The sequence below is a fragment of the Triplophysa rosa genome, linkage group LG15 (genome assembly GCF_024868665.1).
Source record: "Triplophysa rosa linkage group LG15, Trosa_1v2, whole genome shotgun sequence".
In the NCBI taxonomy this organism is placed as follows: domain Eukaryota; kingdom Metazoa; phylum Chordata; class Actinopteri; order Cypriniformes; family Nemacheilidae; genus Triplophysa; species Triplophysa rosa.
In genome coordinates, this window is record NC_079904.1 from 4,007,682 (window position 1) to 4,035,472 (window position 27,791).

Below are 27,791 nucleotides of genomic sequence, written 5' to 3' on the forward strand. Positions count from 1 at the left end.
CCCCCCTTTACTCACAGCTAACGGCATTACACTACTCTCAGTCAAACGCTAATAAGCTCGCCCCAACTGGCTACTCAGACTGTGCCAGGAGCTAATCTGGCCCAAATCTAATAAATGGCGATATTCTGACCCTCGGGAATAGGAAGTAAGGTGAAGAAGGGGGAAATGTGGTTGATACCAGAATTGATGCTACTCTTAACCATAGTGACAAAAGTCAAATTGATTTTAAGGCATTTTGTGAACCAGTAACATCCCCAACAATATGCATTTACATGGACATGCACGTTACTGTTCTTCGTGTATTTCTGGACGTGTCAGTAGTATCTAAATCATGCTTTCCTGCAAATCTTCGGGCACCTCTGTGTTTATTCTTGGCTGATAAGTCATGCGACTCAGGTTTCCTTTCCACACAGCTGATCCTCACATAGCAAGATGACACCTTACGTTCTGGACATCAGCTTCGTTGCGTAAGCGCTCGATAGAAACGCGTGTACTGCCTGGCAAACATTCAGAGGACAGATGTTAAGGACGGTGCCAAGGAAAGCAAGTGTTGGATTTGTGAAAAACGTGGCTCTGATCTCAAACCAGGGTTGATATGGTATCGTAAAATTTCATTCAATTACTGTTAAATAATCAATACTCTCAAAGTAATAAAGTGTTAGGGTTGCTGTTTGTCTTAAAGGAGACAATAAAAGTGATCTAGCCAAGCCCTTCTCTAAACATGACATACAATCTATGATCAAGCAAGAATGAAAGCCCCCCCAGATGGAGACGTCAGACCCCCCCCCGGGATAATTAGGAGGAAGGCTACTGCTGCCCTTATAAAGGTATAATTAGTGACTTGAGTAGGGGAGGTGGCCTGGTTCAAAACTAAAGGAATTTCCTGTGCCTTGTTCTAGGTCACCCACTGGCAGCTCATTTGGAGAGAGGGAATTCTGAAAGATCCTTGGCTAATCTCAAGGTGGATGAAAGTAGGTAAATTCATCTTAAAAGGGACACATCTCGAGCGCTTTCTGAAGGTTAGACGCGTGCCACAGGAAAGCCTGGATGATTTTGAAAATAAAGACGTCTTGTGGGGAAGAGTCACTCGGTCATGAGACCCCCAGTGACCCGAGGGCAAGATCACAGCTGATAAGAATTAAAGTAACAGTTCACCCAAAAACATCAAGCTATCATACTGCTTTGTCATGAATTACTTAAACCGTGCTTTATGGTCATTTTAGTTACTTACTGAAAGCTGAACAACAAATCTTTTAAAATGTAACAATAAATAACAATAAACAGAACATCATTTTTTAATTTTTGGTTTAGTTATGCTATTAAGTAACCTTAAAGCTACAATCCGTAACATGATAAAAAAATCAGCATTGAGTAAGTACACAAAAAAACGGTCTTACCCGGATTTGCACCAGTAAGATTATTATAATGATTTATAAATTGAGCCATCGGATACAGTTTCACAGGAAGTGTCAGACTGATGTCATTTTACTTCAATATGTAAAGTAATACGCACTTTTACGTCTTAAACAGATTGTCCATATGAAGGCGAAAGTTACGGATTGGAGCTTTAAGAAACCATAAAGCACATTCAACTGCCATATATACCTGGTAGATATATTCATATATAATTTATAACTTCAATTAGTTACATATAATTTCAGTGCACCATGACACTATAATCTAAATCCAACATATTCATGTTTTGTGACCTCTCTATGAGCAATTGCTAAATGTACTGAATTCGTAAACCATTTAAACCAGTTGGGCTTGAGGTAACTGCGGCTGTGCATTTGTCTCTAAGCATCTGAGGTCACTTGTCCTCAAAGTGACTGACAGTCTGAGCATCCTCGATGCAGGACGTGTCCCTGGGCTCACACATATACTGCACTTTCTAACCAACCGAAATGAGGCCGTCTGCTAATTATGAAGTGCACAGGAGGACAGTGAACAGCACACGCACAACACAACACTGTGTTTCAACAACTGCATTAGTTATTATACTGCTTTAGACAAAAGAAGCAAGGAGCCAGCCAGCCAACTGTATCGTTTAAATGAAACGTACATAGTACTACACCTACTACATGATGAAGTTCACTTCACAAGTCTGTTCGCTTACAAAAGTAATAGCATACATTCTTATGCAAGGAAACATGTTTATGGTCAGTACAGGTTTAATAGCCAGGGCTACAGGTTTTGTTTAAATCCTTCATCTTTAATCTGAACAATACTTACAGCAGAGCTAATGACAGGATTCTGCTGTCTGTACAATTTGGTGAATGTAGTAGTGTTGTATTGAGTGAAAATGAATGGTAAACTAGATGTAGTGGTTTTCAGTGGCTCTCAAAATAGCACCCATTTTCATGTGGATTACATATGTGGAATTCTTCCTTAAAGAAAGGTTTATAGAAAGACTTCAAGCCATCTTTGAGAACAGCACAGCATGGCCAGATTAAAACGAAGAGGCTTATTTTGGAGAATCATTGTAAGCTTTTCTTCATCAGATCTTTTCTGCCCTACGTAACGTTCTGTCAAATCACACAGGTACTGCGGCAGTGAAACAGTTCAAATAAACTTCAGCCTGGTTGTATTTTATCTGCTTAAAAACACAGACCTCATTGACACAAAAATAATCCACAATTACGTCTTCCCTGCTGACGGACTCACAGGAAAGTAATACAGCAACATTATGAGCTAAATTAATAAAAACTGGACAAGTGAGCTTTATTTATCTACTTACTGTATTTGCCGCATTCTTGTATCCCAGCTTAACAAACATAGACAACTATAAAAAATGCTCTGCCGCCCATCGAAACATTGCTTTTCTAACTAGGAGCATTTGGGTTTGGGGTGGGACTATCTGTTTGTCTGACCAATGGAAGACAGCAGGAGTACTCAGGAAACTTTTATTTTTTAAACAATCATTGACAATAGTAGTTGCACAAAAACCTCACATCTAAAACTTAAAACAGCATATTTTGCTGTGATTCCTCATTATGTCTAGCAGTGTGGGGGTGGTCATAGCTGTTTTCTCTGCCATGCGGTGATATCACGGATGCCGTCCTACACAGAGATTACAGATGTTATCACGGCAGATCTCTCCTACTTCTGTGTCCAACTCATGCTGACTTCTCCCATCCAGAACTGACTCTGAAACAAAGTTCTGAGGTCATGCTTGACAAAAAATAAGAAATTCTGGCTTCTTGCATCGTCCTGGGAAGTCATAAGTGTTTCCAAATCACGCAGGAATGATGAGACCAGAACAGAATGAATAGCTTGCAGCTCTGTACTTGACCTTGGTTTTTAGTCCTCTGCATAGGCTTATTAACCACCCTAATGATAATGAGATCAATTCAATCGTGTGCTGCGATCGATAGGAGCATGGCCGTGGTCCGTCTCCTCGGGGCAGTGAGCCAGGCAGCCGTCAACTAGCTGTGGAAAGCAGCAGCGGGTGAGGATGGAGAGATGTTGACTATTCCCCACTAAAATGTAGGGCAGGACGGCGAGCCTCCAGCTGAGAGCTGACATGGAGAACTCGTGATGATACACAATAGAGTATGAAGCACAAATCCATCATAGCTCCAGGCCTCAATTAGAATCCTATGACTGCTTCTTTATTTATTTGCTCATAGGGTTTCTATGGATACAGTTCTTCTTTAAGTGTGTGGAGTATTAGTAATGTGTGTCAATAACACATCAGCAGGGTTTTGCATATTAAAAACTGTAAATGAATATGCATTTGATCGTAGCGTTATTTTCACTCATTTTGGACGCAACAGTTTTTGGGAAGAAAAAAGAAAAACGAACGGATCTCCTTTACTCAGCATCTTATAATCGCTACCCATAAGCCCTTGCACACACTGGCCTACATACATTTTAGTGACAGGAAGCTTGGCCTATTTCTACGGGCTATTACGAATCGTTGCTTGCTCATAATAACTTCTCAAAAGGCAAAGTGGCTCATTTCCATACAACATCCAAAAAGACCCTGAACGGGATCTATTTATTTATTGGTCAAGGCTAAATTTCAGCCAGTGTTTAAAAATCCTATTTGGTTTTGTCTGACCGAAGCAAAGCCTACAAGCAGTTGGGTCATGACTTTTAGCTTCTTTTGTAATGAACTTCCAGAAAATGACTGACGACAAAAACCAGGTGTGATTAACAAAGAGCCAATCAATAACATTTCACACCTCACAAAGCAGACTCGGGCTAACCAATCACACCAACTTTAGTTTTACCTTCTACGCTGTCAGAACAGGAGGTTCCGATGCCCGTGTCACCACTGTCGGAGGCGGCGCTGTGACGTCGCCCGCGGCTGCTAATGCCAGCGGAGGAAGAGGAAGCTTGCCATGCCGAGTCACAGCCTGGTACCCATCCAGGAGAGGACGTGCTCGAACCTAGAAAATAGAAAACAGTTGACACAGGGTCACTATGGAGACAACGTTTACAAATAGAGACCCCATTAAAATGACAGCGTTCTCAATGGAAGCAAAACAAAACCAGCCATTCAAATTTTATTTTTGAGATTTTCTCTTTTTAGACACTTTTTTATTTTTTATTATTATTTTAATTTGAGTTTTCAATAATGTAACAAACAAAGAAAAATAAGAGAAAAGCAACTCAAAACAGCCTGTACAAAAATTTAATTTTATAAACTTTTTAAAAAAGATTTTTACTTCAAAAATATGTCGCTTTTCATCTATTACACAAACCATAACTCAAAACACAATCCGCATTTATCCTTTTTTGCATTGGACAATGTGAAGGACATAAACAAGGTGAAGTTCGGCAAACGAAATGGTCAGTCTTGCACGAGGGCTTGTGCCCAAATCTACTAGTCTAATCTATTCTGATGTGAAGTGTAATCCGTTTAGACACGACTATTTGGATGTCCTCCATAACGCCTGCTGGGAAAAGGTGGAATATTAATTCTCTGTAGCTGAAATCCCTGAATATGTCTATTCGACCCTAAAAAAGTGCTGAGCAAAATTGTATATTAACTGAATCATAATAGAAAACTATTACATAGACATCCAGCAAGAACAACTGCTTTCAAATGTTTTGCTGCAAACAGTCACCAAAAGGTGCGAAAGTTAAAACACCTTCCTTTTGCTTACAGCTGCTCTCAGCAAAATCTAATAAAGTACATGCAACTATGCATTTGCTATAAATCTTGTAGAAAACCTGAGCTTTTTTGAAGCACTTTTGTCTAAGACAGCAATAAACCAGACAAGTCATTCAAAATGTCAAACAATACTTCAGAAGCATACATTTGTTTCTAAAACTACAAGTTCATGAGTAGAACGAGGCCAAGAGCCATCTGAAATCACAGAAGTTTGTCATTTCTGGGTGGACAAACCACAAGTTCATATAAAAAGGATCTGGACAGAATAGTTGATCTGTAAATATCACAAGTAAACAGATCTTTTTGTTGATGGGGTAACAGTTGTGCATCTAAACCACCACCAGTTACGCAAATGAATATGGAATATTAATCACACTGGCAGAGAAACAACAAACAAGTTATAGTCCTGTTTCATCTGTGTTTACAGATTATATATATTACGATAAAATATCAGAAAAGTTGAAAAAAGAAACAAGACTACTAAGCATATGTGTTTGTTTGGATTGTACTCTGGCAGGCTGGCAGCACTGTGCAAATTGTAAAACAAAACAAAACAAAACAACGAATAATGTATAATAAGTATGAACTTTTAAAAGCATGTAAACATACATTCATTTAACATATATATTTAGTGTATATAATTATAGAGATTTTAGATATAATCCTGGTTTTAATATATAGTAAAAGTATAGTAACCATGTTATTGGTGGATTCATTACTACTTGTTCTACCATATTTTCTACTACAAATATTAGGGTTAAAATGTGACTTATAAATGTGTGGTTACTCTGGTTTACTACAAATACCAGTTAATGTAATAAAACCATTGTTAATTTTCATAAAACAAGACAGAACACTGTTAGAAAACATTACTTGAAATCACTGGATAACAAATAAACACAAACTCAAACTGTACATTACATTATGCACTGCATATATCACTATTAATGAGACTTTTATTAAAGGGACCGCGCACGTTAGAGAACCCCGTATCCACATCCGTAACCTCACTCGTTGGATGTTACAACAAATTATTACACTAACATTTCATAAGAAACCGAAATACAGTGGTGACATTAAAAGGGATCGGTTACCGTGGTATAAACCGACGCGTGGAACAACAATAAACGCACCGTTACACGCGCCAGGCTTTCAGCTCAAACATGGCTCTCGTGTCGTTCGCATTACCATATAAACGGCTCATTGTGTGTCATGTCACAAAGCGCTAGGGTCTTACCTATTTTATACGCGTCGAATCCATCCTCAAAATCGTTTCTGGCCCACATTGCGCTCGGTTGCGAACACTAAATCGCGAAGGGGATGGATCCAACACCGAGAGCCAAGACAAAATGTGCGAACCCACCAAGAAGGGGGATTTTCTAAGTGAAACCGCATTCCATGATGACTGGAAGATATCCTGCGTATGTAACGTTAATGTAAAATCAAACCTTTACTGGATATTACTATAGTACAGTGCAGAAAGGGTCGCGCATAGGTCGCAAATCCGAGTTATGAACTAATACTCTAGACTCGCTGGCAGCTGCATTGTACGTGCGCGCTCCCTCCGGAGATCCGCGGAGACACGCAATCAAAGCCTGAGAGAAACTTAGCTCCGCCCACTCGATACAAACCCGCAGTGCTCGAGTGACGGAGGGACGCATCCAGAATCACCTTGACGCTCTGGTATAACGCGTTCGCAAACGGTATGAATTGGCAATGTATGTTCAGCGGCCGTTTACGTTAGTTCGTTCATTTATAGATCTTTCAGAGGGTCGTCTTTTAGCAAAAAAACACATTCTTGTTGACCCTGGAACAACATTCTGGTCACAAAAACATCCCTGTAGCTCTACCCATAACCATAACTAACCCCTAAAATCAGAAGGGAAAAGGAGGGAAAGAATGATCTTCAGTGTGTTAACTAAAACATCATACACTGAAAACAACAAAAAGTTGTATTCTATAAAAACTAAGTTCTACAATAATATTGTTATTATAGCTCTTAAATAATATTTCACATACTAAAAGGACAGGGCTTTGTTATGAGGGTCATGTGAACCAAGAGCTCACCCTCATATAGCTCACCATTCAGCTGGCACATTCTTTCACCGGGAAACTATAACTATTTACGTTAAGGATGTCTGAAACTCTGTTTCCAGTCCACACCTGTTTGACAGACTTGTCCGAGCTGCCCAAAAGGGGACATTCCTTCCTAAACATTCTTTGTTGTCTTCATGTCTATTTATATTGCCATCTTCGAGTGCGAGTTTACAAGAGTCTTGTAGTAGTGAAACAAATTGAAAAGCTTAAATGATTCAATTGTCTTTATTGATTCCCCACCAGGTAGCCTACTAGAAAATATATTTTGCTAGACAGTTGGTGTTTCTGCTATTTGCTCAACACATAAACGCACAAAATCTGACAACTGATTTGTTTATATTTTTGCAATAACATACGCATTGCTTCACACGTGGCATAACATCCACAATTTCCTTCATAAGAAACCATTTCAATGTGCATTGACATCAGAGATCCTAAACATGTAATAACACACGTAAAATCTTGTATCTCAGATGGTTAAACTGCCTAATTGAGCCTAATATAAACAGACAACCTCTAACCCACGACAAGCCATTGAAAACAAGAATGCATCCTAACTCTATTATATTGGTTTAATTACCCATGATCTCACAATTAACCAGACCTTTTGCAATTTGCAAAAGCATTCAAGTCCAATTACCCAATTTGTAAAGTCAGTGAAGACGTTTTTAACAGGATTTTGATCAAGAATAGAAAACAAGTTTGATCATATCTTAATGTTTGGACAAAACTTCAGCATGAAAATGGCAGTAGCAGCCACTTAATATTGTGTTTTCCAAAAACAAAACATGCTAGCAACTTTTATTCCTGTGTTAAGCTTTGATAAGATCCTTTTCACATCAGCAGCTTACTTTACAACTTCACTGTGTGCTGCATAATAGAGCCGAGCTCAACTGGACTTCGAAAAGCTTTGCCGTAAACACACCAACACAATGCTTGCAAAATCCCTTGCTTTTATGTTATTTATCTGATTACTTATACATAGTTCTGTGGCACAGATTTAACAAAATATGAACAGAACAGCACTGAAAAGGACTGGAACTTCCTTTAAAACCTATGAAATGTTTCTTGAAGGGATAGTTCACCCAAAAATGAAATTGTTCATTCACCCTTATTTCATTCCAAATTAATGACTTTCTGAAACCTAAAATGTGCTGACCTATCTATATCCTCAAGATGCTCTACTTCTCATGCAATGAAAGTCAATGGTGACTACAGCTATCTCCAGTCCCCATCCACATTCATTGAATTTTAATTCTTAGGTGAATTATACCAGACTAAGATTACACTTAGAAAAGAACGGGTCATTTTAAAGGGCCACCTTTGTATATGGAAGCTGCAGTGAGGTGATGTATGAAGACATTCCAGCAGACTGTAGGGAATCCTGGCACTGGGTGACATCGAGGCCCGTCTCCACGACAACAGAAGCTCTGAGCAACAGTTCTGGCCCACTCGCTCAGCAGACAGAGCAGCTACACTTCATACACAAAGAGAGCTCACACTCGATTGCAAACAGTCGTGGTCTGTTGCTAGCCAAAACGCACTATACACATATCAGCTAAGGCAATCATTGCTAAAGTTAAGATTAAGGCATTTAAAACAAACATCAAGCCTCCATAAATAAACAAAATACAACAAAGGCAACTTGAAATGGGTGCTCAGCCAAAACAAATCGTATCAGAAAAATGTATGAAAAGTCAGCACAACAAAACTACAAAAATATGATTTTTAAAAAATAAAAAGTAGTTAAAAAATATTATGTTTTTGGACCTTTGGGGTTCCGAATTTTCATACATTTTCCAGAAAAACACCCATCAGTGCCACCTAGAACATTCTACAATATAGGAATACAGTAAATAATAACTCAAAACACGGTTATGCAATACTTAAAGGAATAGTTATTAGTTTCATAATTTATCTCTTTACCCTCACTTCATTCCAAATCTTAAAAAAAAAAAAAAATTCTGCACAACACAAAAGAAAATATGGTGGTAGGCAAATAATACTGGACCCACTGACTTCCACTGTATGGACACAAAACCATTAAAACGTTTCTTAAAATATTAAAATAACTCACCATCACTTTAATAATAATTAAAGAAAAACATCATGAATGAAATAAGAGTAAATCAATTATGACAAAATATTTATTCTCTTGTTAACTATAAAATTATATTTATTATATTATATTATTTATTATCATTTACATTTATTTTATACCACGGGGCTGTTGAATGCTTCATTCTGATTGGCTGACGAACGTTCGACGGGTGTGCATTATTTTTCAGTTAAACGCACACCTATGAAGGTGTTCCAGGTCTGCTGACCGTACAGTTCCATATCACTTCGCCAAGTTTAGCCTACTGTCCGCCAGTGAATATGTATCTAACAACAGACAAAGTGACTGGCAAATTCCATTGTCTGAGAAGAAATAACTATTAATATTTATGGACAGCATGAACATTTGAACAACAATGGCGAGAGCACTGTACAGGACTGTTCAGACGAAAAACTAAAGCATATATCAAAGGTAACGGCAAACTACATGACACAATCAACGGGTTAAAGATAAAACACGAAGCACAAAAATAACAACAACAACATGTTAAATTCGTCTGTGGAATGGGTAAACGGGACTTAAAACACACAGCAGGAAGCTTTCTATGCCACTGAGAGAACCGCAGCTGGCGCAGAAACCTCCGTGTCACTTTTTTCTCTTAATACTTTTCTTATACGACAGGGGTGTTAAATACGACGAAAACAAATCAAATATAGATACTTGTCTTTTCACTCTCAGTGAAGCAAACGCGTGTGCACGTGCACTGTCTGTCTTCCTCTCGCTCTCGGAAAACTGCATATGCAGCTCAAGCAACGCCTTCAGATGAGATGCGTAAGAAATTAGTCCTACCAGCAAGAGCATTCCGGGACAAATACCATACAAATGTCTTGAAATAAAACATCGTAACAACGTCTTGTGGTATCGGAACAACGTCTTGTGGTGTTGTGACAGTGGTATAAGCGGAATAATTGACTCCGGTCCGTTCAATTATCGAAAGTTAATGCACACCCGAGGTATAACGGCCACTCCGCTTCGCGTCGTGGCCGCATTACCACCTCGGGGTGTGCATTAACTTTCGATAATTGAACGGCCCGTCGTCAATTATTCCTTACATAAATGACAGTTTTATCATTTTAATTCAGTTAGTTTACTTTTTAATATAAACATTTCAATTAAATATCACAAAAATATATATATAACTGTTTTACGAGGTGGCTTACAAAAATGTATGATTATTAGAAAAAAACAAGCACAAAGGTCACCCCCAAACAACAATTGTCACTTGGGGCAAAAGCAGATCATACAAAAACATGCAAATGACATCATGTGAATTCACACAAATCTGTAGAAAGTAACTATAATAGTTATAAAATGCTATGGGGTTGCAGGCAGTAAATGTTTGGTGCATTCATGAAAACAGGTAAGAAAACACTATTAAAATTAATTTGGCAGATTAAAATCAACAACAGCGCATAGTATAACACACCATGCTTTCCATAAACAGCCCTCTCATTATTTTCCACCAGAGATCGTGTTTTTGTAGAGCAAAGCTCATCGTCCCTATTGGAGATGAATGGACATTGTTGCTACTCAACGCAAACAACACACTTCCTCTCGCAGGACGGTTCACCCTGCCAAAACTTAAACACTGACCATTTAACACCCCTATTTTGCCACCAGATCTGGGGTTTGGTTTGGGACAGAACCAAATAAATAATTCCCTCAGGATGAGAGCGAGTGGGACTTAAAACAGGGCATGAAGAATCAGTGTTTTGTGCATGTTATCAGAGCATTGCAGACTGCACCCAGCCCCCACTTCCTGTCTCACTGCCAGGAAACCAATGGCTGCACTTCATCACACTGGACCCGCACATGCATACGCTGTCTATAGCAACAACACCAGCTTATATTCAAGCAAAGCCAAAGTACTTTTAGTTTTAAGCCACATTTATCATAAAGCAACATCTATTTAGCAAATATATATGGATGGGTTCCTGCTTGCAATTCTGAGAGGCTACTGAGGAACGTACAGAAAAACAACCAAATTCAGCCAAATTCAATTTAAGATAAACTGCATCCTATTATAATAATAAAAGCAAGTAATTCTGAAAAGGGTTCCCATACTTACAGCTTTATTCTAACTCATAAACCATGTAAGGTCAACTGCATTCATTATCCAGCATCTCACAACCTATTACAAATTCAAATCCGTTCAATTTTCAACATAAATATCAATACCCCATATTACACGGCCTGCAAAGGACAAAATAGTGACAAATAGTCCAAATAAAAAGGAAAATATACTCATACAAATGTAAACTTACAGTTGTTGGTCGTCATAGGAAATGCGCGGTATGCAGAAGTAGCGCGAGGAAGTGGTTTTTGCTAAGCAAACGGTAACTTGTACCGCTTTCAGCCAATGATGTCGCATAAAACACATCAGACCTTTTTTTTAAAAGGTGTGGCAAAATTACTTGCTTTCGAATGTGAGCATTTTGTTCAAAGATTTGATTCATTTGGTGAATGATTGTGGAAGCGCCTGTTTTGATTTGCTTTAATAAGCTTTCCACAAATGAGGAGCAAAAGTAATATGTTGTGAAAAACCCATTCAAAATGTTTTTTGTTATTGAAAACAGATTCTGTTTGATGACCATTAGCACGTTTGACCTGCAAAGGTCAGACCAAAGGCTTTTAGTGGCTCTTGTTAAACACATCACAGCAGGAGGCGACTGGTCTCGGCAGGCATGCTGGAAATCACGGTTAAACATCCAAATGCCTGTCCATAACGATTATTTATGAAGTGTTTGTCGATCTAGAGCAGATTTGGATTCTTTCAGAGAACCTCAACTTGTATGTAGAGAAACATTTTATTTAAAAATCCTGTCATTATTTATTCACCCTCGTGTCATCCAAAACCTGTATCTGACTATTTTTTACAGTGGATCACAAAAGAAGATATTTTGAGAAACGTCTCAGTGGTTTTGTATCCATACAATGGAAGTCAATGGGCATCAATGTTGTTGTTCTTTAAAATATCTTTTGTGTTCTGCAGAAGAAAGTCGTACAGGTTTGGAATGACATGAGGGTGAATAAATGATGAAAGAATGTTCATTTTGGAGTGAACTGTCCCTTTAAGAATGTGAGTCACGAAGGATGTTGCAAATTTTACAAACTTTCACAAAGTTTGAGTCAGTGTTTCTTGGTCAGCAATTTTCGTTCCATCTAACAGGCTGTTAGTAACAGTACAAAGGATGTGTTGCACAATATCACCGCTCCGCAAGCATGTCATGTCAAAAACATCAAACTTTTTATTTCACATACATTAAAGGTGCTGTGTGTCATTTTTTGGAGGATCTATTGACAGAAATGCAATATAATACACATAACTACGTATGTAAAGGTATATAAAGACCTTACATAATGAAGGGTTGTGTTTTTATTACCTTAGAATGAGCTATTTCTATCTACATACAAGGAATTCGGCATACGGAGCGTGTTTCTACGTTGAATACATTAATCTCCATCGGCAAACATGCGAAAACGTGACGACATCTTAGTTATGTTGGTAAGTATTTACAATGAGCCTGGGCTGTGAAATTCGCAACCCCACTGCTAGATCCCGCTAAATGTCATAGACTGGACCTTTAAAAACAAACTGCAATGCGCACTATGCAAGATTAAGCACAAAACTCCCACAGTTCTGTCAAACGCTATGATTGACGTTTGTCCCCTGCAGCATACGGGATAAAAATCAGCCAAAACAAGCCGGTTTAACCTACACCTCCAGGTTTATGTAACCTAGTTACAGAAGACCTGTCAGAGCAGCCTGTTTAGTTAGTGTAGACATACGACCATAACGCCTCAAAAATTCACCTGTGCCAAACAGCATTTATTTACAAAAGACAGTTTGTCATGATTTATTCATGCTGATAGACTTTGACTATGCCACCGTTTCATTACTTACCCCAAAGGTGGAGTTCCAGTTCTGGCTTGAATGGAAAAGAACAGGTTGTACCAAACAAAGCGCCAGCTCTGCTGAATTGAATAGAAAAGAATAGAGTTTATACAGTTAAAGCAGTGTGAGAGATGTCATCCAGACATGTGTTTCTGACATGAGCAGACACATCCACTGAGACTTCAAAACTGTCTAAACAACCTGCTGAAAAGCTCATCTATTTGGAGTTGTATTAAAAAAAAAGAAGTCTCGAGACCACTAAGAATAAATTTGCATTTTCTTACTACAATTTTATTTACACGTTTTTTATAATGTTGTACTAATTGTACAATATGTTTTATTACAATTTATATTAGTCCTCTAATTTAAATGGTAAACTAAAAAAAATGAATTTGTTATCTGCTAAACTCCCTTTAGCAGCATGCATATTGTCAAATATACACATATATTATAAGTGACCTAGGATTACTTAGCAAAATTATTAAACTTATTTATTCAAAAAATTATTTTCATTAGATTTTAAATTCGTCCTTTAAATTAGTTTAGGTTTTAGATTTGTGGACCCCTCTGTTTATGGGTCAATGACGAATAAGGATATTCGTCATGCCAATTTTAAAATACAAATATTCATATCTATTATTATGAATGAATAAGAATGTGGTGTAAACATAAATGCAGCTAAAAATGTTAAATTAAGTGCATTAAGTGTTTTTCATCTATGAATTGGCCAAACACTTTAAAAAAGTCACGTGGTGCGACGTGATTGGATGTTTAACTCCCCCCTCAAATCTTTAGTATTTAAAGCATTTAGAATCAAAGTATTTGCATATCTTTGAGTTTTGGTGAATAATGCCTCTCATAGTGGGGCTATAACAGCCTTAGCCAATGGGTTGGCGCGTATGGTTGCTTTGATTTTGGTAATGTGTAGTAATGGTATGCCCTGCTTCCCCCTGTCATGCATAAGGCGTGGGAAATGTCCTATTGGGCAATTCAACTGTGCTGAAAAAGTGGGATTATAACACCTAGTCCTATTAAGCCAATCATCTCATATTTTTGTTCTGCAATTTTGTCTTTTAAATTAATAAAATTATTTTTCCACAAAACCACATAAAACTGATAGAAATGTTTCAAAAATACCATTCACTTAAGCATACTGTATAAGTGATGAATATTTCAGCCGCAAAAATATACTTTTTTTAAATTTAATACAATTATTGATGTTACTGGCACCACATGATAAGTGGTCGTTATACGTCATTGACCCACACAAGCTTTTATTTCACACACTGGGCATTACTTTTTCAAGAATAAAGCAGACCCTTCTAAAAACATTAGTAATGATCACGGGACTACATCAATAGTAGACATTCTGGCAACACAAAGCTAAAAAAGAAAAAACCTGAATCCCCTAAAACACAAAAAGCTCCCAATAGTAGAATGCCACAGAAATGATGTAATGGTGAATTTGGGGGTGTAAGTGTCCTCGGTGGCACATTCAGACACCAAATCAATATCGCTTCATTATTGATAGGGGCACTGATCCATCTGCAGAAAGTTTAGAATCCATTAACGTCTCATCTTACCTCTCTGGACCGTACAGAACACTGCAACTCTTATGACTATAGACCTTGACCCTGTCAAACAGAAGGTTGGACGTCACCCAGTAACTCTGACTGGCAAAGGAACTGACCTCATAGCTGAACTTATGGCACAACAGAAGCTGAGTATGTTCATATATTAACACACACACACACACACACACACACACACACACACACACACACACATCAGTGGATTTGGAAAGCAGGTGCACGTTCTGGAACTTATTCTGGTGATGCGAGTTTGAATCCAGCTCGCTCTAATTCTCTCCATTTCTCAACTTTACCTATGAATAAGAGGCAAAAAAATACACACACATACATATGTACATACAAACATATGGTGTATTATTTTGGTATGACATAAGACAATCTTTTTACACTAACTTTGTGAATCTGACCTTGGGGAAGGCGTCAGTGTTTCTTAGATCACCTGACGCAGCAGATCCTGTGAAGCAGGAACAATCCAGTTATCATCTACTGCAGTACCTTCGTTCCTAACCTCCCAAAGGAATGCAATCAGTCACCATGACAACAGACAGCATCTCTTCACCATGGTGTCATGTACCATTCCCTAGGGTTCAATCGTTCAAGTCCGAAAACATTATTTTCGCAAACACTATTTTCGACGTTATTCAACTTTGCTCGTGCTGAAAGTCGCCATAAAATTAGATTATTTTTGCCAGTCGGTTGCCGACATTTGTTAAACAACAAACTGTTGCAAGGCATTTGTAAAACAGTCACAAAAAAACTCAAGTTAGTTTTGGTTGCACGAAACCTTCATTAATATTATAAAGGCAAAAAAGATTTTTTTTTAAGTGAACTAAATAAATCGAAATATTTAAATGATATTTACTGAAACGGACCAAAGAACTCTTCAGTGACATACAAGATCTGGCTTAGCCATTTGGGTGCACACATTGTTGTGACATCACATCAAGAATAACAGACAAGAAATTATTGCGTTACATTACACACAGTATCATACATGAAATGAATTTGCTGCTCTCAATTCCAGTCAACATCCAGGTCATCATCATCTAAGACAGATGAGCTGAACAAAGAATGACCCGTGAGGAGTCCTGCGGGACCCCTGGAGCCCAACTCGAAACATCTCCTCTTCATTGGGTTCCCAGCGGTCTGTTCGGCCGCTTTATGTACACTAGAAGTTTCTGTCCTGGCATTCCCTGTCTGTGGTGTGATGGTCCTGATTTCAGTTGCATTTTTCTTTGTCTGCAGGGTTGTGTTTTTCTGAGACCCAGTTATGTGCGCTAAAGTACTGGTGCGTTTGTTCACGATTTCTTCTCGTGCGCTTGTCGTCGTGTTGTTTGCACTGGTGCTTATGACAGTTTTGGCCAGCGGTGGAGTTGGTGTCGTTTCATCACCGGGCTTTTCCTCAGCTAAAGCGATAAAAGAGAATCTGGAAAGTTTGGCCAGAGTGGAGCTGGCCACCTTAATGTTTGGATGGACCTGTTCTGTCGGGGATTGTGGACGATTGCTATTGGTATCACTGTTCTCACCTGGAGAGAAGCTGTTCGCTCTCGCCAGCAGCTGTCTGTGATTTTCTGTTCTCTTTTTAGCTCTGCTGTCCTTACTGGAAACCTCTGAGGAAAGATCTTTGGGTTTGTTTTCATCTCCTAGCAGGGGTTTCTCTTTACTACTGCTGCCCTCTGCTGGCCGACGTGGGCCTGACTGAATTCTCTCATCCGTCTCTTTTTTTAGCATTGGAGGTACGGCAGGTTCTGTCCGCTCGTGAATGTTGTCTTTTAGAAAGATGCTTGAACCGGTGTCACCAGCTGACTGATCTGCATGAGTCAATCTATTTCTGGGCTTAAAGGTGAAGCTTGTGAATTTGGAACGCAAGTTTTCCGCACTCTCAGGATCCTGGTCCATCTCGGGTAGACTGATGGCCGGGCTTTTCCTTTTGGAGGGTTTCTTTCCCGCCGTGGGTGTGCTGTGGGAGGGAACCATGTCTGAAATAAACACATTCTCTAAATCATTTTCTGAATCTCCTGTTCTGTCCTCGCACAGCAGGAGAGACGCTTTCATCTCTTTCAGTCTTTTGCCTCTGAGCTTTTTGGAGCCCCTGTCTTTTACAGAAGCGGGCTTGCCTGCCTCTTCCGTACAGACATCCACATCGTTCTCCCACGCAGAACCCTTGAGGTGTGCGGAACTGCTGTTGCTAGGCAACTCTGACATGTGCTGTGCCGCCGCACCGCTCTGAGTGGAGGTGATGATGGGGGAGGTGTGAACAATGGTGCCGGTACAGGCCGGGCTGGATAATGAGTGGAACCAGTCCAGACCTCGGTCTGATTCAGCGGTTCGCTCGCCCTTACTGTGGTTTTCATAAGCCCCACTGTCATTGGTGTGTTCAGAATGTGGTTCAACATCTTTAGGAGAGTCTGATCTTGTGTTCTGTAGCCTGAAAGGGTAGATTAAGAAAATTGTGTCTATTAGAAACTCAGAGTCTGGATTTTTGGGCACGTTTTCTGTTCACTTTTAAACTTAAAGGAACAGTTAATCCAAAAATTAAAATTCTGTCTTCATTTACTTGCCTAAAGTTGTTCCAAATCTGTATACATTACTTTGTTCTGATGAACACAAAGATATTTGGAAGAATGCTTGTAACCAAACAGTTCTTGATCATCATTGGCTACCATAGTAGGAAAAATGACAATGGTAGTCAAAAGTGCCCCAGAACTGTTTGATTTTCCACATTCTTCAAAATATCTTCTTTCGTGGTTCAAAAGAACAAATAAATTTAGAAATCTTTCTCTGGGTGACAGAATTTTTTTGGGTGAACTGTCACTTTAAATGCACATAATATCAATAAAATGAACTAGTTCATTAATAATTAATATAAATGCTAAATTACTAAAAAACAAAAAAGACACTAATAAACGTGTATTAGACAATTTTATTAATAACACATTTCCATATATTGAATATAATTCACATTTTTCCAAAAATGTAAATACTGTCACTTTCAAAACTCAAAACTTTGACCTCCATCAAAGGTGATACTAGTGGCACTAAAATGACACCTCACCTTTCAATTTAAACTAATAAAATAAAAGGCAAACGCATTATTTCAGTTTTACCTTGACAGTCTCTGGAGTTCTTTGTGAAGGATATCGGTCAGGCCGAGCCTTTCCAGCACAATCTCACACTGTGTTCTGTACTGCTCACATGGATTATCAGGAAACGAGGTGTGCAAAGCGTTCACGTTGCTGAGCAGAGCGCCCCCCTGTGGTAAACAAAGTCAAAAACATACTCAATCCTTCATGATGCAGTACAAGTTGGGTAACAAAGTGGTTCATGTACATACCTGCATGGAACACTCCATAACAGACACGACGATAACAGCGTCCTCCACTGTCACAGTCTCTCTGAACATCAGCCTGGCGTGAGCTGAAATACACAGATGAACATTATACACAATGAGGTGAAGCAAGTAATTCCTTACTTTTTTCTGCATCTCAACAACAGCAAAATCATGAGTTTGATTTGAGATTAGATAGAAAGATTTGTGTTTGCGTATGTTGGTAAATAATGAAATTCAGAAAAGGCTGAGAAATGAGGGGTCTGACCCTCAGCGAGGCGGATGAGACTCTCCAGCATGCGGATGGTGGTCCGGGCCGCATTGCGACTGTCGTTCTGTCTCTGAAGCTGATAGTAGCGACTCAGAATTATGTTTGCCTCCTGCGTTACACGAGGCTGAAGGCTTTTGATCAGGCAGAAATAGGCCCTCATCTTCTCCATACTCCATAAACATGAAGACTCACTGGGAGATCCTGAGGGAGAAACGCGAGGCAAGGGAAGCGAGACAGCGGAGAAGACGGGAAGAGAGCGAGAGAAGCTAAGATGAATATTTTATAAATATGCAACACATGGCAAGACTTCACCATTTACTTTACGTTAGTATCAAAGAGATTCAGAATACAATTGAAGGCCGATCCAGGCCTTAAGGGGAAAGACTCTCATGTTAAAGTGACATGACTTAGTTCATAGCTAGTTCGGTCTTTGTTATTTTGCTGAGTAACATTAAAAAACAAACAGCGTTCGAGTAACATGAAGTTGAATCCTTAAAATGTTGAGGCAAGCATCACGATTACGGATGCTGACACATTATTGTTTATTAGTAAACATACACTTGAACTAAAACAAATAAAACAAATGTTATTCTAAAATACATCATGACTGCATTGTATGGTTTTTTTGCAGGACAAACCTTTATTTTGTAAAATGAAGGAGGAGATGATATTGTCCCACTCTGGATTCTTGGTGTCCAGCAGAACCAGCACAAGGTCAAAGCGACTCAGGAGTGGACTGGCCAGGGCCACATTCACAGAGACGGACACATTAGGGTCATACTGCCCCTTTGGGTTAGTAGCTGCCAGAATAGTGGTCCTTGTGTCCAGTTTGCACACCATTCTAGATAAGAAGAAGGGCATTTATAAAGATTAAAGGGTTCTCTCAAAAACAAAAAATCTTTTTTATGTTGCTAGGTAACCACCCAAAAAGCTGTCCTGTCAGTCAAGGAATATATCGCGAGCGCCGTTTACGGTCATATTATCAGAAACTTAAAAAGGAACAAGCAGAGGGCGCTTGCTCTGACCTTGCTCGGTTAAACCACATCAGCCAACACAAGTTTCTCCTTCATCATTGCAGTATCTAGATGTTTCAAGCAACTGTAAAGTTCTGTCACCACATCAGAAGGCCCGCCTCTCCTTTCATTCGATTGGACAATGGGGAAAAAGGCACCTCACGTCAAGTGCTTTTATGTTCAGAGTTCAACTTCAGGCGACCCGCAAAAAACGCGAGGCGCCCGGCACGCATAAGCAGCGCGCAAAACGCTCCCTGAAAACTGAAAACAATTCAAAAGAGGCGTGTCTAACAGCAAAAAACACGATCTGTCTGATCGACCCCTTAAGTCAATCCACACCTGTATGACTATCTACAGAACACAAATGAAGATTTTTGAAGACTGTTGGTAACCAAACAACATTGACCCCCGTAGACTTCCATTCATTGACACAAATTATTATTTTTATTTACTTTTGTGTTCCACAGAAGAAAGAGTCATGTTGAATGACACAATGGGCATAAAATATGCCTGTAGTTAATGAAGCTTGATTCTGATATTCAGAAACTGATTTTAAGTAGCTGTTAGTCAGGAAAGGAAATGAACTGAATATTTAAATGACTATTAAAGTTGCCACATCATTTCCCTCTGCGCTCACCCGGCTTTGGCCACGCTGATGGTTTGCTGCTCCATGGCTTCATGGATGCTGGTTCGATCGTGCTCTTTAATGCTGTTGAACTCATCGATGCAGCACAGACCTCCATCAGAGAGGACGAGAGCTCCGGCCTCCAGATGCCACTCACCAGAATCCTTCACAGCAGCCACTGTCAGACCTGCCCAATCACACACAGCTTTATTTATACCACACCATTTACACTGTATTTATGGCACACTGCAGTATTTTGCAATGATGCAAACATACAGAACTTGGAATGAACAATACAGCTGGGTAAAAAAACGGATTCTCAGATTCTAATCGCTTTTCAATTTAACAAAACAATATCAATATTCAGGAATCCCCAAATCGATTCGTGTGCATGCTCAAGACTCAATTATGAATATTATCTGTAATTCCATTCTCTTCCTGTAGATGTCGCCATTTTCCCTTTACTTAAAATAAAGACAGATGGAAAGTCCAAAGGCTTTATGTGGGCATGTTTTCAAATGTTTTGAATTTTAAACACTATTTTATTTCTTAAACATGTTTCAAGTTAATAATAATCTTTTTTTTAAGATTTAAAAATGTACCATGTACAGGTATGCATTTAGGTAAAATGATCCTTTTTGTTTCATTCTGTGAACTATATTTCTCCTAAATATTAAATAAAAATATTGTTTCTATTTGCAGAAAATGAAAACTGGAGAAACATGTCACTCCTGAGGTTTGATTTTGTTGAAATTCAACAGACACTGGACTGGAATGACCACAATATATCTAGAAATGCTGAATAAATTAAATTAAATTGTCTCTTATTGTTTTCCGCGGCTGTATTTAACTATGTAAAATATTTAGGGTTAAAAAAAATCCTCAGATTTTGCAACTGGTTTTTCATACTGGTTACAGAGACAGGAAAACATGTGAAAACCTGCATTAGTGGATCCAATTCCAGCAGTAAGCACAGATCGTGGTGTAATCTTTGCAGCATACTTCAGAAACTGTGACTTCCCAGTCCCCGGATCACCCACGAGCAGCAGATGAGACTCCCCTACAGAGAGCACACTCTGAATCACAACTCTGACGTATCTAATCACAAGTGTAAATCATTTTTTAAGCGCACTTCGAAACTGCGTTTAATAATACGCGGAGATGTCAGACCGGCCGTTATGTGGAGTGTGAACACATACCTCTCACCTTGGTTCCAGAGGCAGCTATTCTCTGCACCCCACCAGCCAAAACCATAGCAACGGCCAGCTTGACGACATACATACCAAACACCTGAGGGCAAAGACTCATCAGGATTTCATTCCTGCCTTCAGAATGTCAAGAGAGAGAGAGATTTTACTTTGTAAATCCACACTGAACGCTGAGAGCTTTCAACAGAGCCAGACTGAATTTCTGGGATCAGTTTGTTTGTCGATTCTGCCAGAATTGTATTGCTTATAAGCATTAATAAGGTGTTAAAGCAGTTGTTAGGGCATTGCTAGGTGGTTGTTTAGTGGACCAAGTTAAAAGAGCCCGAGTTTTTCTGTTTCTTTCTGGTCATCTTTAGCCTATTTCATCATCAGGTAAGTGACATTTCTATGCCTAATTGTTTAGAAAAATAACACCAAAGCCAAATGATTTGAGATGGCATTTACGTGTGTCATGTTATGCAAGTACACGAGACAAAAAGTGACACTAACAAGGGATTCAAAGATTGTAAGTTTCTCATTGACCTCACCAATTAAAGTTTCTCTCACAAAGAAAGAAATCTTCAATCTCTTCTAAACGTCACAGAGAAGAAACTTATTTAAGCCATATCGTTCGTGCTAAACTGGCTTTGACAGATTCAGTAGTTTCCCTTTTCAAGAGACATGATTTAAACTGCGTACCAGCCAGTGGGTCATTTTTGTGAGCGTCCCAAAATTCTTCAAATTCCTTGTGAATGTCTTCCAGCACCAGCGCGGTGGTGGACTGCTCATTATTGACCTCGATGTAGTTTGCTTTCAACACGATCTCCACATCACAGCGACAATCCTGAAACAACGGCTTCCAGCGCTGACAGACAACTCCATACACGGTGACGTCATCCCCTGCCAGACACAAATGACATCATCAAAAACACAGGTGATGATGTCACCTCGCAGATTTTACTATTATTATGTGTAAAGTCAAAATAAAAGTCAAGTACACACGTGTTTGGAGAATAGATAATATATGATCATGATAATGATCAAGCACGATCTTAAGATGAGGTCAGACTGCAGTAAATACTACAGATAACACATCTAACAACAACATTTACCTGATTTGCAGCTGTCCACAAGATCATCTTCCAAGACGATGATCATGGATCGTGGGATACTGCCTACCGAGAGTTTCTGAACCTGTTGGTCATTGTCAAATACAGAAATGGCTCATTGTTATTACAGAACCTTAATTCTTTTATGTTCTTAATAACTGACATCGTTACGATTACAAAACAGATAAGACTGGATTCTGAGTTGTACTATAGTTCACCTGCTCTTGGATTTTGATTTCCTGGTAGTCCTTGCAGGCGGCTGGTGAAGCGTCACTTCCTGACAGGCAGGTGAATTTGAAAGAATTACACCCATCCTCATTGGGGCAGTTGGTGGGGTTGGTGAAGGTGTAAAATTGCTCAAAATCAGCCTGCACCGAGAACACATGCCGGCACTTATTGCACATGTAATCTCTCTCGTACTCCAGCACTTTTGTCACGCTGGTGCGTATGACCGTTCCCGTAACGGACAGAAAGTGGCCCGCGTCTCTGGCTTTGGGTATATGCTCTCTGGTCAGCTCGGGACACACGGGTAAACCTGCAAACATGAGGCAAACCTATTAATACCAATTCACTTTCAAAATATGTAAAGTCTCCGCAATAAATGGACAAAACAAGAATATCCTACTTATTCTACCATACTCATGTCATCATCTTCATGCATAACATACAATAATTAATAATATACAATTATTATACAAAAATACCATGGATTATAATACCATGAATTTTGTTTTTATACTTTTCCTCTTTAAAATAATTTATTTTATATATTCAGTTATATATAATCTATACTGTTTTTCTTAGGTCCCTACTGTTGGTTCTAAACTGTACTTCCTGTAGAGATTCTTTACAACAATGCAAATCAATGAAAAGTGCTATAGAAAATTAATTGCATTGAATGTCACAAACTAAAACTGCTAACAGACAAAGTAAAATTAATCTATACAATTTATTCCTAACTGAAAAGCTAAAAAATTAAACTGAAATTAGTTACACAACAAAAAATGTTCGTTTTGGGGTGAACGGTTTCTACGGAAGGTAAATGCAATGATGATATTAGCCGCTAGGGGTCAGTGTAATTCCATTAGTTTTAATGGTGCTCCTGCTTGAGAAAGCATAATCTACTACTGCTCAATGGCACTGCATATTCTTTTAACAAAAAAATAAATTAAAAAATAAGCTACAATGTCTTACACTTTCTTGCATTATAAATCAATTTAATATTTGAATATGACCTGGCAAGGTATGGTTTCATCATAAAACATAAAAAAGTCAAAGTTACTCAGGCAATGCAACATTATTTTGTCACATTCCTTTAAACTACAGCCAGATTACAGCAGGAAACTGTGGAGAATAGGTTTTGCTAAAGTGAGTTTATGAGTCACGTCTGCAGGGCTACAGATGAAGAGCATGTAATTACAGGTGATGCCAATTGTCTCCTGGAGGATGAGAAAAATGCATTTGGCTTCATCACAATGCAATACGATACATCCCACATACACCGGGGATCAAACACATCCCTCCATTTCAGCCTACAAGACATCTAAAACTATTTTTGTGTTCTTGTCTTGGGTGTCATACTGCACTTTTTATAGATAGGCAGATTCAGGGCAGCGCGATACATTAGAAAGCACGATAAAATTACGATTATTTAGTTGGCAACATATCATCAAGCAACATTGCAATGCTTTTTAATTGACTGTTAAGTTTCCTAAGTAGTGTGCAGTTAAATTCATTTGATTAAATCAACAAATAACTAATGCAACGATTTAAAAATTCTGATTGTGACTTTTTATTAAAAAGTTTTAGCAACAATGCATGTAATGCTATGCATAGTTAAATGTGCATAAATATAAATATGTATACATTAAATATAACTTCCCGGTAAAATAACAAAATAAATAGTATTGAAAGCATGGCTTGATTATTTAAACTTGATTTTTACTGTATTTTATATACAGTTGAATTCTTGATTTGAAAACTTAGCAAAAGCATAACTAACTAAATAAATATTGTCAAATGCTGGAAAAGATCCAGATTTAATATTTATCTACAGTATATCGCCCAAGTGGGTCAGCCGAGCCCGATCTCACAAAACTCTCTATGAGAACAGTCATGCATGCACCTGCATATAAAATATTACTCACAGAGTAAAAGCATCAGGACACGTGTCATGATTCTTTATTATAATACGGCCAATGGACTACAGTGCTTTTTCTGACTGTCTGTCCTATTTTCAGCCCCCTTTTATATTCACAGCACGTTGGATGTGTGGTGAAGTCTGCACTCTGGCTATTTATAGCTCTCCTCCATCCGCAAAGGCAAACGGAATGAAACATCCAGGGAACGGGAAAGGTCTTATTATTGCTGACACATTCCCTATGGACGTGTGCGTATTGGCTACATAGGGCCCGATAACATTTACATGTGATGTCAGCAAATGTCCTTTCAGGTGCTGCTCGCCCATACAAAAGTTGCTGCCACATTGCTGTTGCCTTTCGTTTGGCTCGAAATCCCCCCTCACACTTAATTCAGCTACTCTTTCCTCCGATAGCCATGTCTCTGACCTCTCAGGTGAGGCATCCAGATCGATACACTTCCCACAGAGATGTTGCTCATCTTGCTGTTTACATTCACACATAGCCGCCTTCTCCAAGCTTCATCTGATCTCCCTCCAAACCCTGTTTTCCACCAGCCTACACCCTGATACATAATGAGACTGTTGTTACAGCAGATCAGCATATCACGTGCGAGCAACATGACACTAGATCAGAGGAAGCGACCTTGATAACAGGTCACGGCGGGACAAATGAGCTGTCTGCCACGGCGGGTTGTGGCCAAATGGCTTCTAGTGTTGCAAACTCGGATCTTTGTAATGCATTGACAAACTAACAGACTGCAAGAGCGAACGACATCGACAGTCTGCACCTTTAAGGTAGCATACATTTAACTTATTAAGCAAAAAGTTATGCTGAAAGACATTAGAAACCATGATGGAAATACTAATGGATCGCGCGCGCCGACCCACAGTTAACTTCCGGTTTGTGTTTGGCTAGTGTCTAACAATATAACTATTTATACTGTATTTAATTTATGTTAATATTAATTTATATCATTTACATTTACGCATTTGGCAGAAGCTTTTATCCAAAGCGACTTACATTGCATTGTACTAATTATGTTATTGTATAATAATTATATTAAATAAACGATTTGTTGAATTTTGTTGCATGTTCATTTTCTTAAATGAACAATTTGTTGAATGGGTCCTGTAGTTTTGACGCATTTAAACAAACCGTATGGTACATTGACATCTAGCGGTTGAGCTTGGTATCGCAGTCTAAATTCTAAATATGGGAGAAACGAGTTTAGCCAAGAATCGTTTCTTCTCGGTTCCTTTCGATTGTTATCAGAAATAACCTACAGGCACTCTATTGTTTGTGAATGTGTACCGGAAGTTAAGTTGGGGTTACAAAAGTGCGCATGCGCAGTAACGTTTGTTTATGTTGTCAAGATGAAACCGTCTATAAAAAGGAAAGTGTTTCGTTTTTTCTTTCATCCTTATTCATTCATTCTTCAGTGGATTAACTATACTCACCCATGTCATTACAAACCTGTAGGAATTTCTATTTTCTGCAGAACACAAAAGAAGATATTTTGAAGAACGTTAATAAACAAACAACACAGGCTCCCATTGACTTCCATTATATGGACACAAAACCACCGAGGCATTTCTCAAAACATCTTCTTTTGTGTTCCACAGAAGAGTCATATACAGGTTTGGAACGACATGAGGGTAAATAAATGACGACAGAACTTTTATTTTGGGGTGAACTATCCCTTTCATGTAATAACGTGGACGTACCTGATATTCTGACATGCAGGTGGTGTTTGAGTTTGAAGGTCTCCTGTAGTGGGGAACAGGACTGAGATATGTTCAGAGCTGCTCTCTGCAGGGCGCTGTCAAATATAGGCAGCACCTGGCTGGGAAACGCGTTGAAACACTCTCCAACCTCCATGTTATCTTCAAATAACGTCATGGCGTTCACTACAACAGGATTGTGGCCAACCTCGCTGGTCTCCTGTAAGATGTGAAGGATGTCTTGCTTGTGGTGCTCCATCACATAGGTCTCAAACACCAGTCCTATGAAGGACACCTGATCGGGACTGAGCATAGTATTCATTTGAGAACCAACTCAGTTCGGATTTAACCAAATGAATCACTTTGCACGATGTATCCTGGAAGGGGGAGTTGAAAAATGTATATAAAATACAAGCTAAGTGTCCCTTACAAAACTTACCATAGTTTAACCATGGTTTTATTTATATATAGTAAACCCATAGTAACCACAAACGTACTGACATCTTATTTCAGTAACCATAGTTTAACCGGGACATTTGTAGTAAAACCATGGTAACCACAAATTTATCATCGTTTTAAAAGAGTAACAATAGTTTATACATATTTGTAGTAAAACTATTGTAATATAAGTCAAAACACACTTATACTATAATACAATTTTTCTTAAGGTATAATACTATCTACGTAATAGACATATAACATTATAGTGAACTTGAAACATGTACAAATTTAGATGTTACTGTTCACCATTTTTACGTTTTCTTACAATCATCTTTCAGTTTTGTATATGTTAATAAACATGCATTTATAAGCACGCGCATTTTGGTTTGACTTACTAATGTGTTCAGCCAGCGTTCAATCCATCCCCGTTATGCTTGCAAACTAGTACACACTATAAAAACTAAATAAAATACGTTTTCTTCTCCACGATATTGTAATTGACATAAAGCAGGTCGATATTCATAAAGAGAGAAAACAACATTGTCACATGGGTGTATTTTCCTGTTTTTAGTTTTGGCGCGTTATTCTTCAGCCTTCTTTATTGTAGGGGCTGCCTGCAGAAAAGCCTTGGATAAAGTAAAAGGAACGAAGCTGTAAAGCTTTTGTAGTATTATAAAAACGCATTGTCATACTCTCCTATTTTGTTTATTTTGATAATTTAATGTCTGTGTTGGGTGTAATAAAATACACAACACGCAATTATGGAGACATCCCCGTTTCTTGATGAATGGTATGACCCACGCCGAAAACCGGAAAAGGTCTCACGCGAAGTTGTTACAAAAATAAAGTTGTTCAAATTATCAATACATTTTTTTAAATTAAGCAATTATTTGTATAAAGTAATACAGAGAAAATGAACAAGTTATCCTCTGAGCCTCATATTTATTTTATATTTATTTTTATATTATTTTATATTCCTCTTGTTATGTGTAAACTGTCCTGTAACCAGAACAAATGTTCTGGTTGTGTGTGTACACACTTGGCGAATAAAGCTTATTCTGATTCTGAAACTCAAATGTTTCCTCCTTTTAATATTAACACCTATGCAAGCATTGTAAGCTTTGTTTATG

General features: G+C 38.6%; 2 protein-coding genes across 5 annotated transcripts in view; both read right to left on the bottom strand.

Annotated features, from left to right (window-relative positions):
* The window catches only part of cep85l (centrosomal protein 85, like), a 48,323-nt gene extending 36,650 nt beyond the window's left edge, over positions 1-11,673 (bottom strand). The window contains exons 1-2 of one of the 2 annotated variants that reach the window (XM_057352682.1): positions 11,603-11,673; positions 4,236-4,394 (exon numbers count right to left, since the gene is read on the bottom strand). In XM_057352682.1, coding sequence (XP_057208665.1) covers positions 4,236-4,394; positions 11,603-11,618 — 175 coding nt within the window. In that variant the 5' untranslated portion in view covers positions 11,619-11,673. Of the gene's footprint in view, positions 1-4,235; positions 4,395-6,359; positions 6,694-11,602 lie in introns of those variants that run through there. The other variant, XM_057352681.1, reaches the window with a different exon arrangement.
* Positions 11,674-15,158: 3,485 nt separating this feature from the next.
* Positions 15,159-27,347, bottom strand: mcm9 (minichromosome maintenance 9 homologous recombination repair factor). 3 transcript variants are annotated; one of them, XM_057353919.1, is made up of 13 exons: positions 27,057-27,347; positions 26,224-26,597; positions 22,577-22,893; positions 22,362-22,443; positions 21,949-22,149; positions 21,262-21,387; positions 21,003-21,122; positions 20,075-20,249; positions 19,063-19,265; positions 18,422-18,625; positions 18,160-18,242; positions 17,933-18,078; positions 15,159-17,253 (listed from the first exon to the last, which is right to left on the bottom strand). In XM_057353919.1, the coding sequence occupies exons 2-13, from the start codon at positions 26,540-26,542 to the stop codon at positions 15,840-15,842; spliced, it is 3,390 nt and encodes a 1,129-aa protein (XP_057209902.1). In that variant the 5' UTR covers positions 26,543-26,597; positions 27,057-27,347; the 3' UTR covers positions 15,159-15,839. The 3 variants fall into 3 exon arrangements, with proteins under 3 accessions (XP_057209902.1, XP_057209903.1, XP_057209904.1); XM_057353920.1 differs by lacking the exon at positions 27,057-27,347 and having other exon boundaries at positions 26,224-26,722; XM_057353921.1 differs by lacking the exons at positions 26,224-26,597; positions 27,057-27,347 and adding an exon at positions 24,926-25,301.
* Between the last annotated feature and the right edge of the window lie 444 nt (positions 27,348-27,791).

Bases quoted from the DNA above. Each gene is read 5' to 3' on its own strand.
- mcm9 (XM_057353919.1), bottom strand. From the start codon at position 26,542: ATGAATACTATGCTCAGTCCCGATCAGGTGTCCTTCATAGGACTGGTG. The intron at 22,894-26,223 runs GTACGTCCACGT...TCATGTTTGCAG, and splicing joins CCTGCATGTCAGAATATCAG to GTTTACCCGTGTGTCCCGAG. The intron at 21,123-21,261 runs GTATGTGTTCAC...TGCTCTCTGTAG, and splicing joins CTCTGGAACCAAGGTGAGAG to GGGAGTCTCATCTGCTGCTC.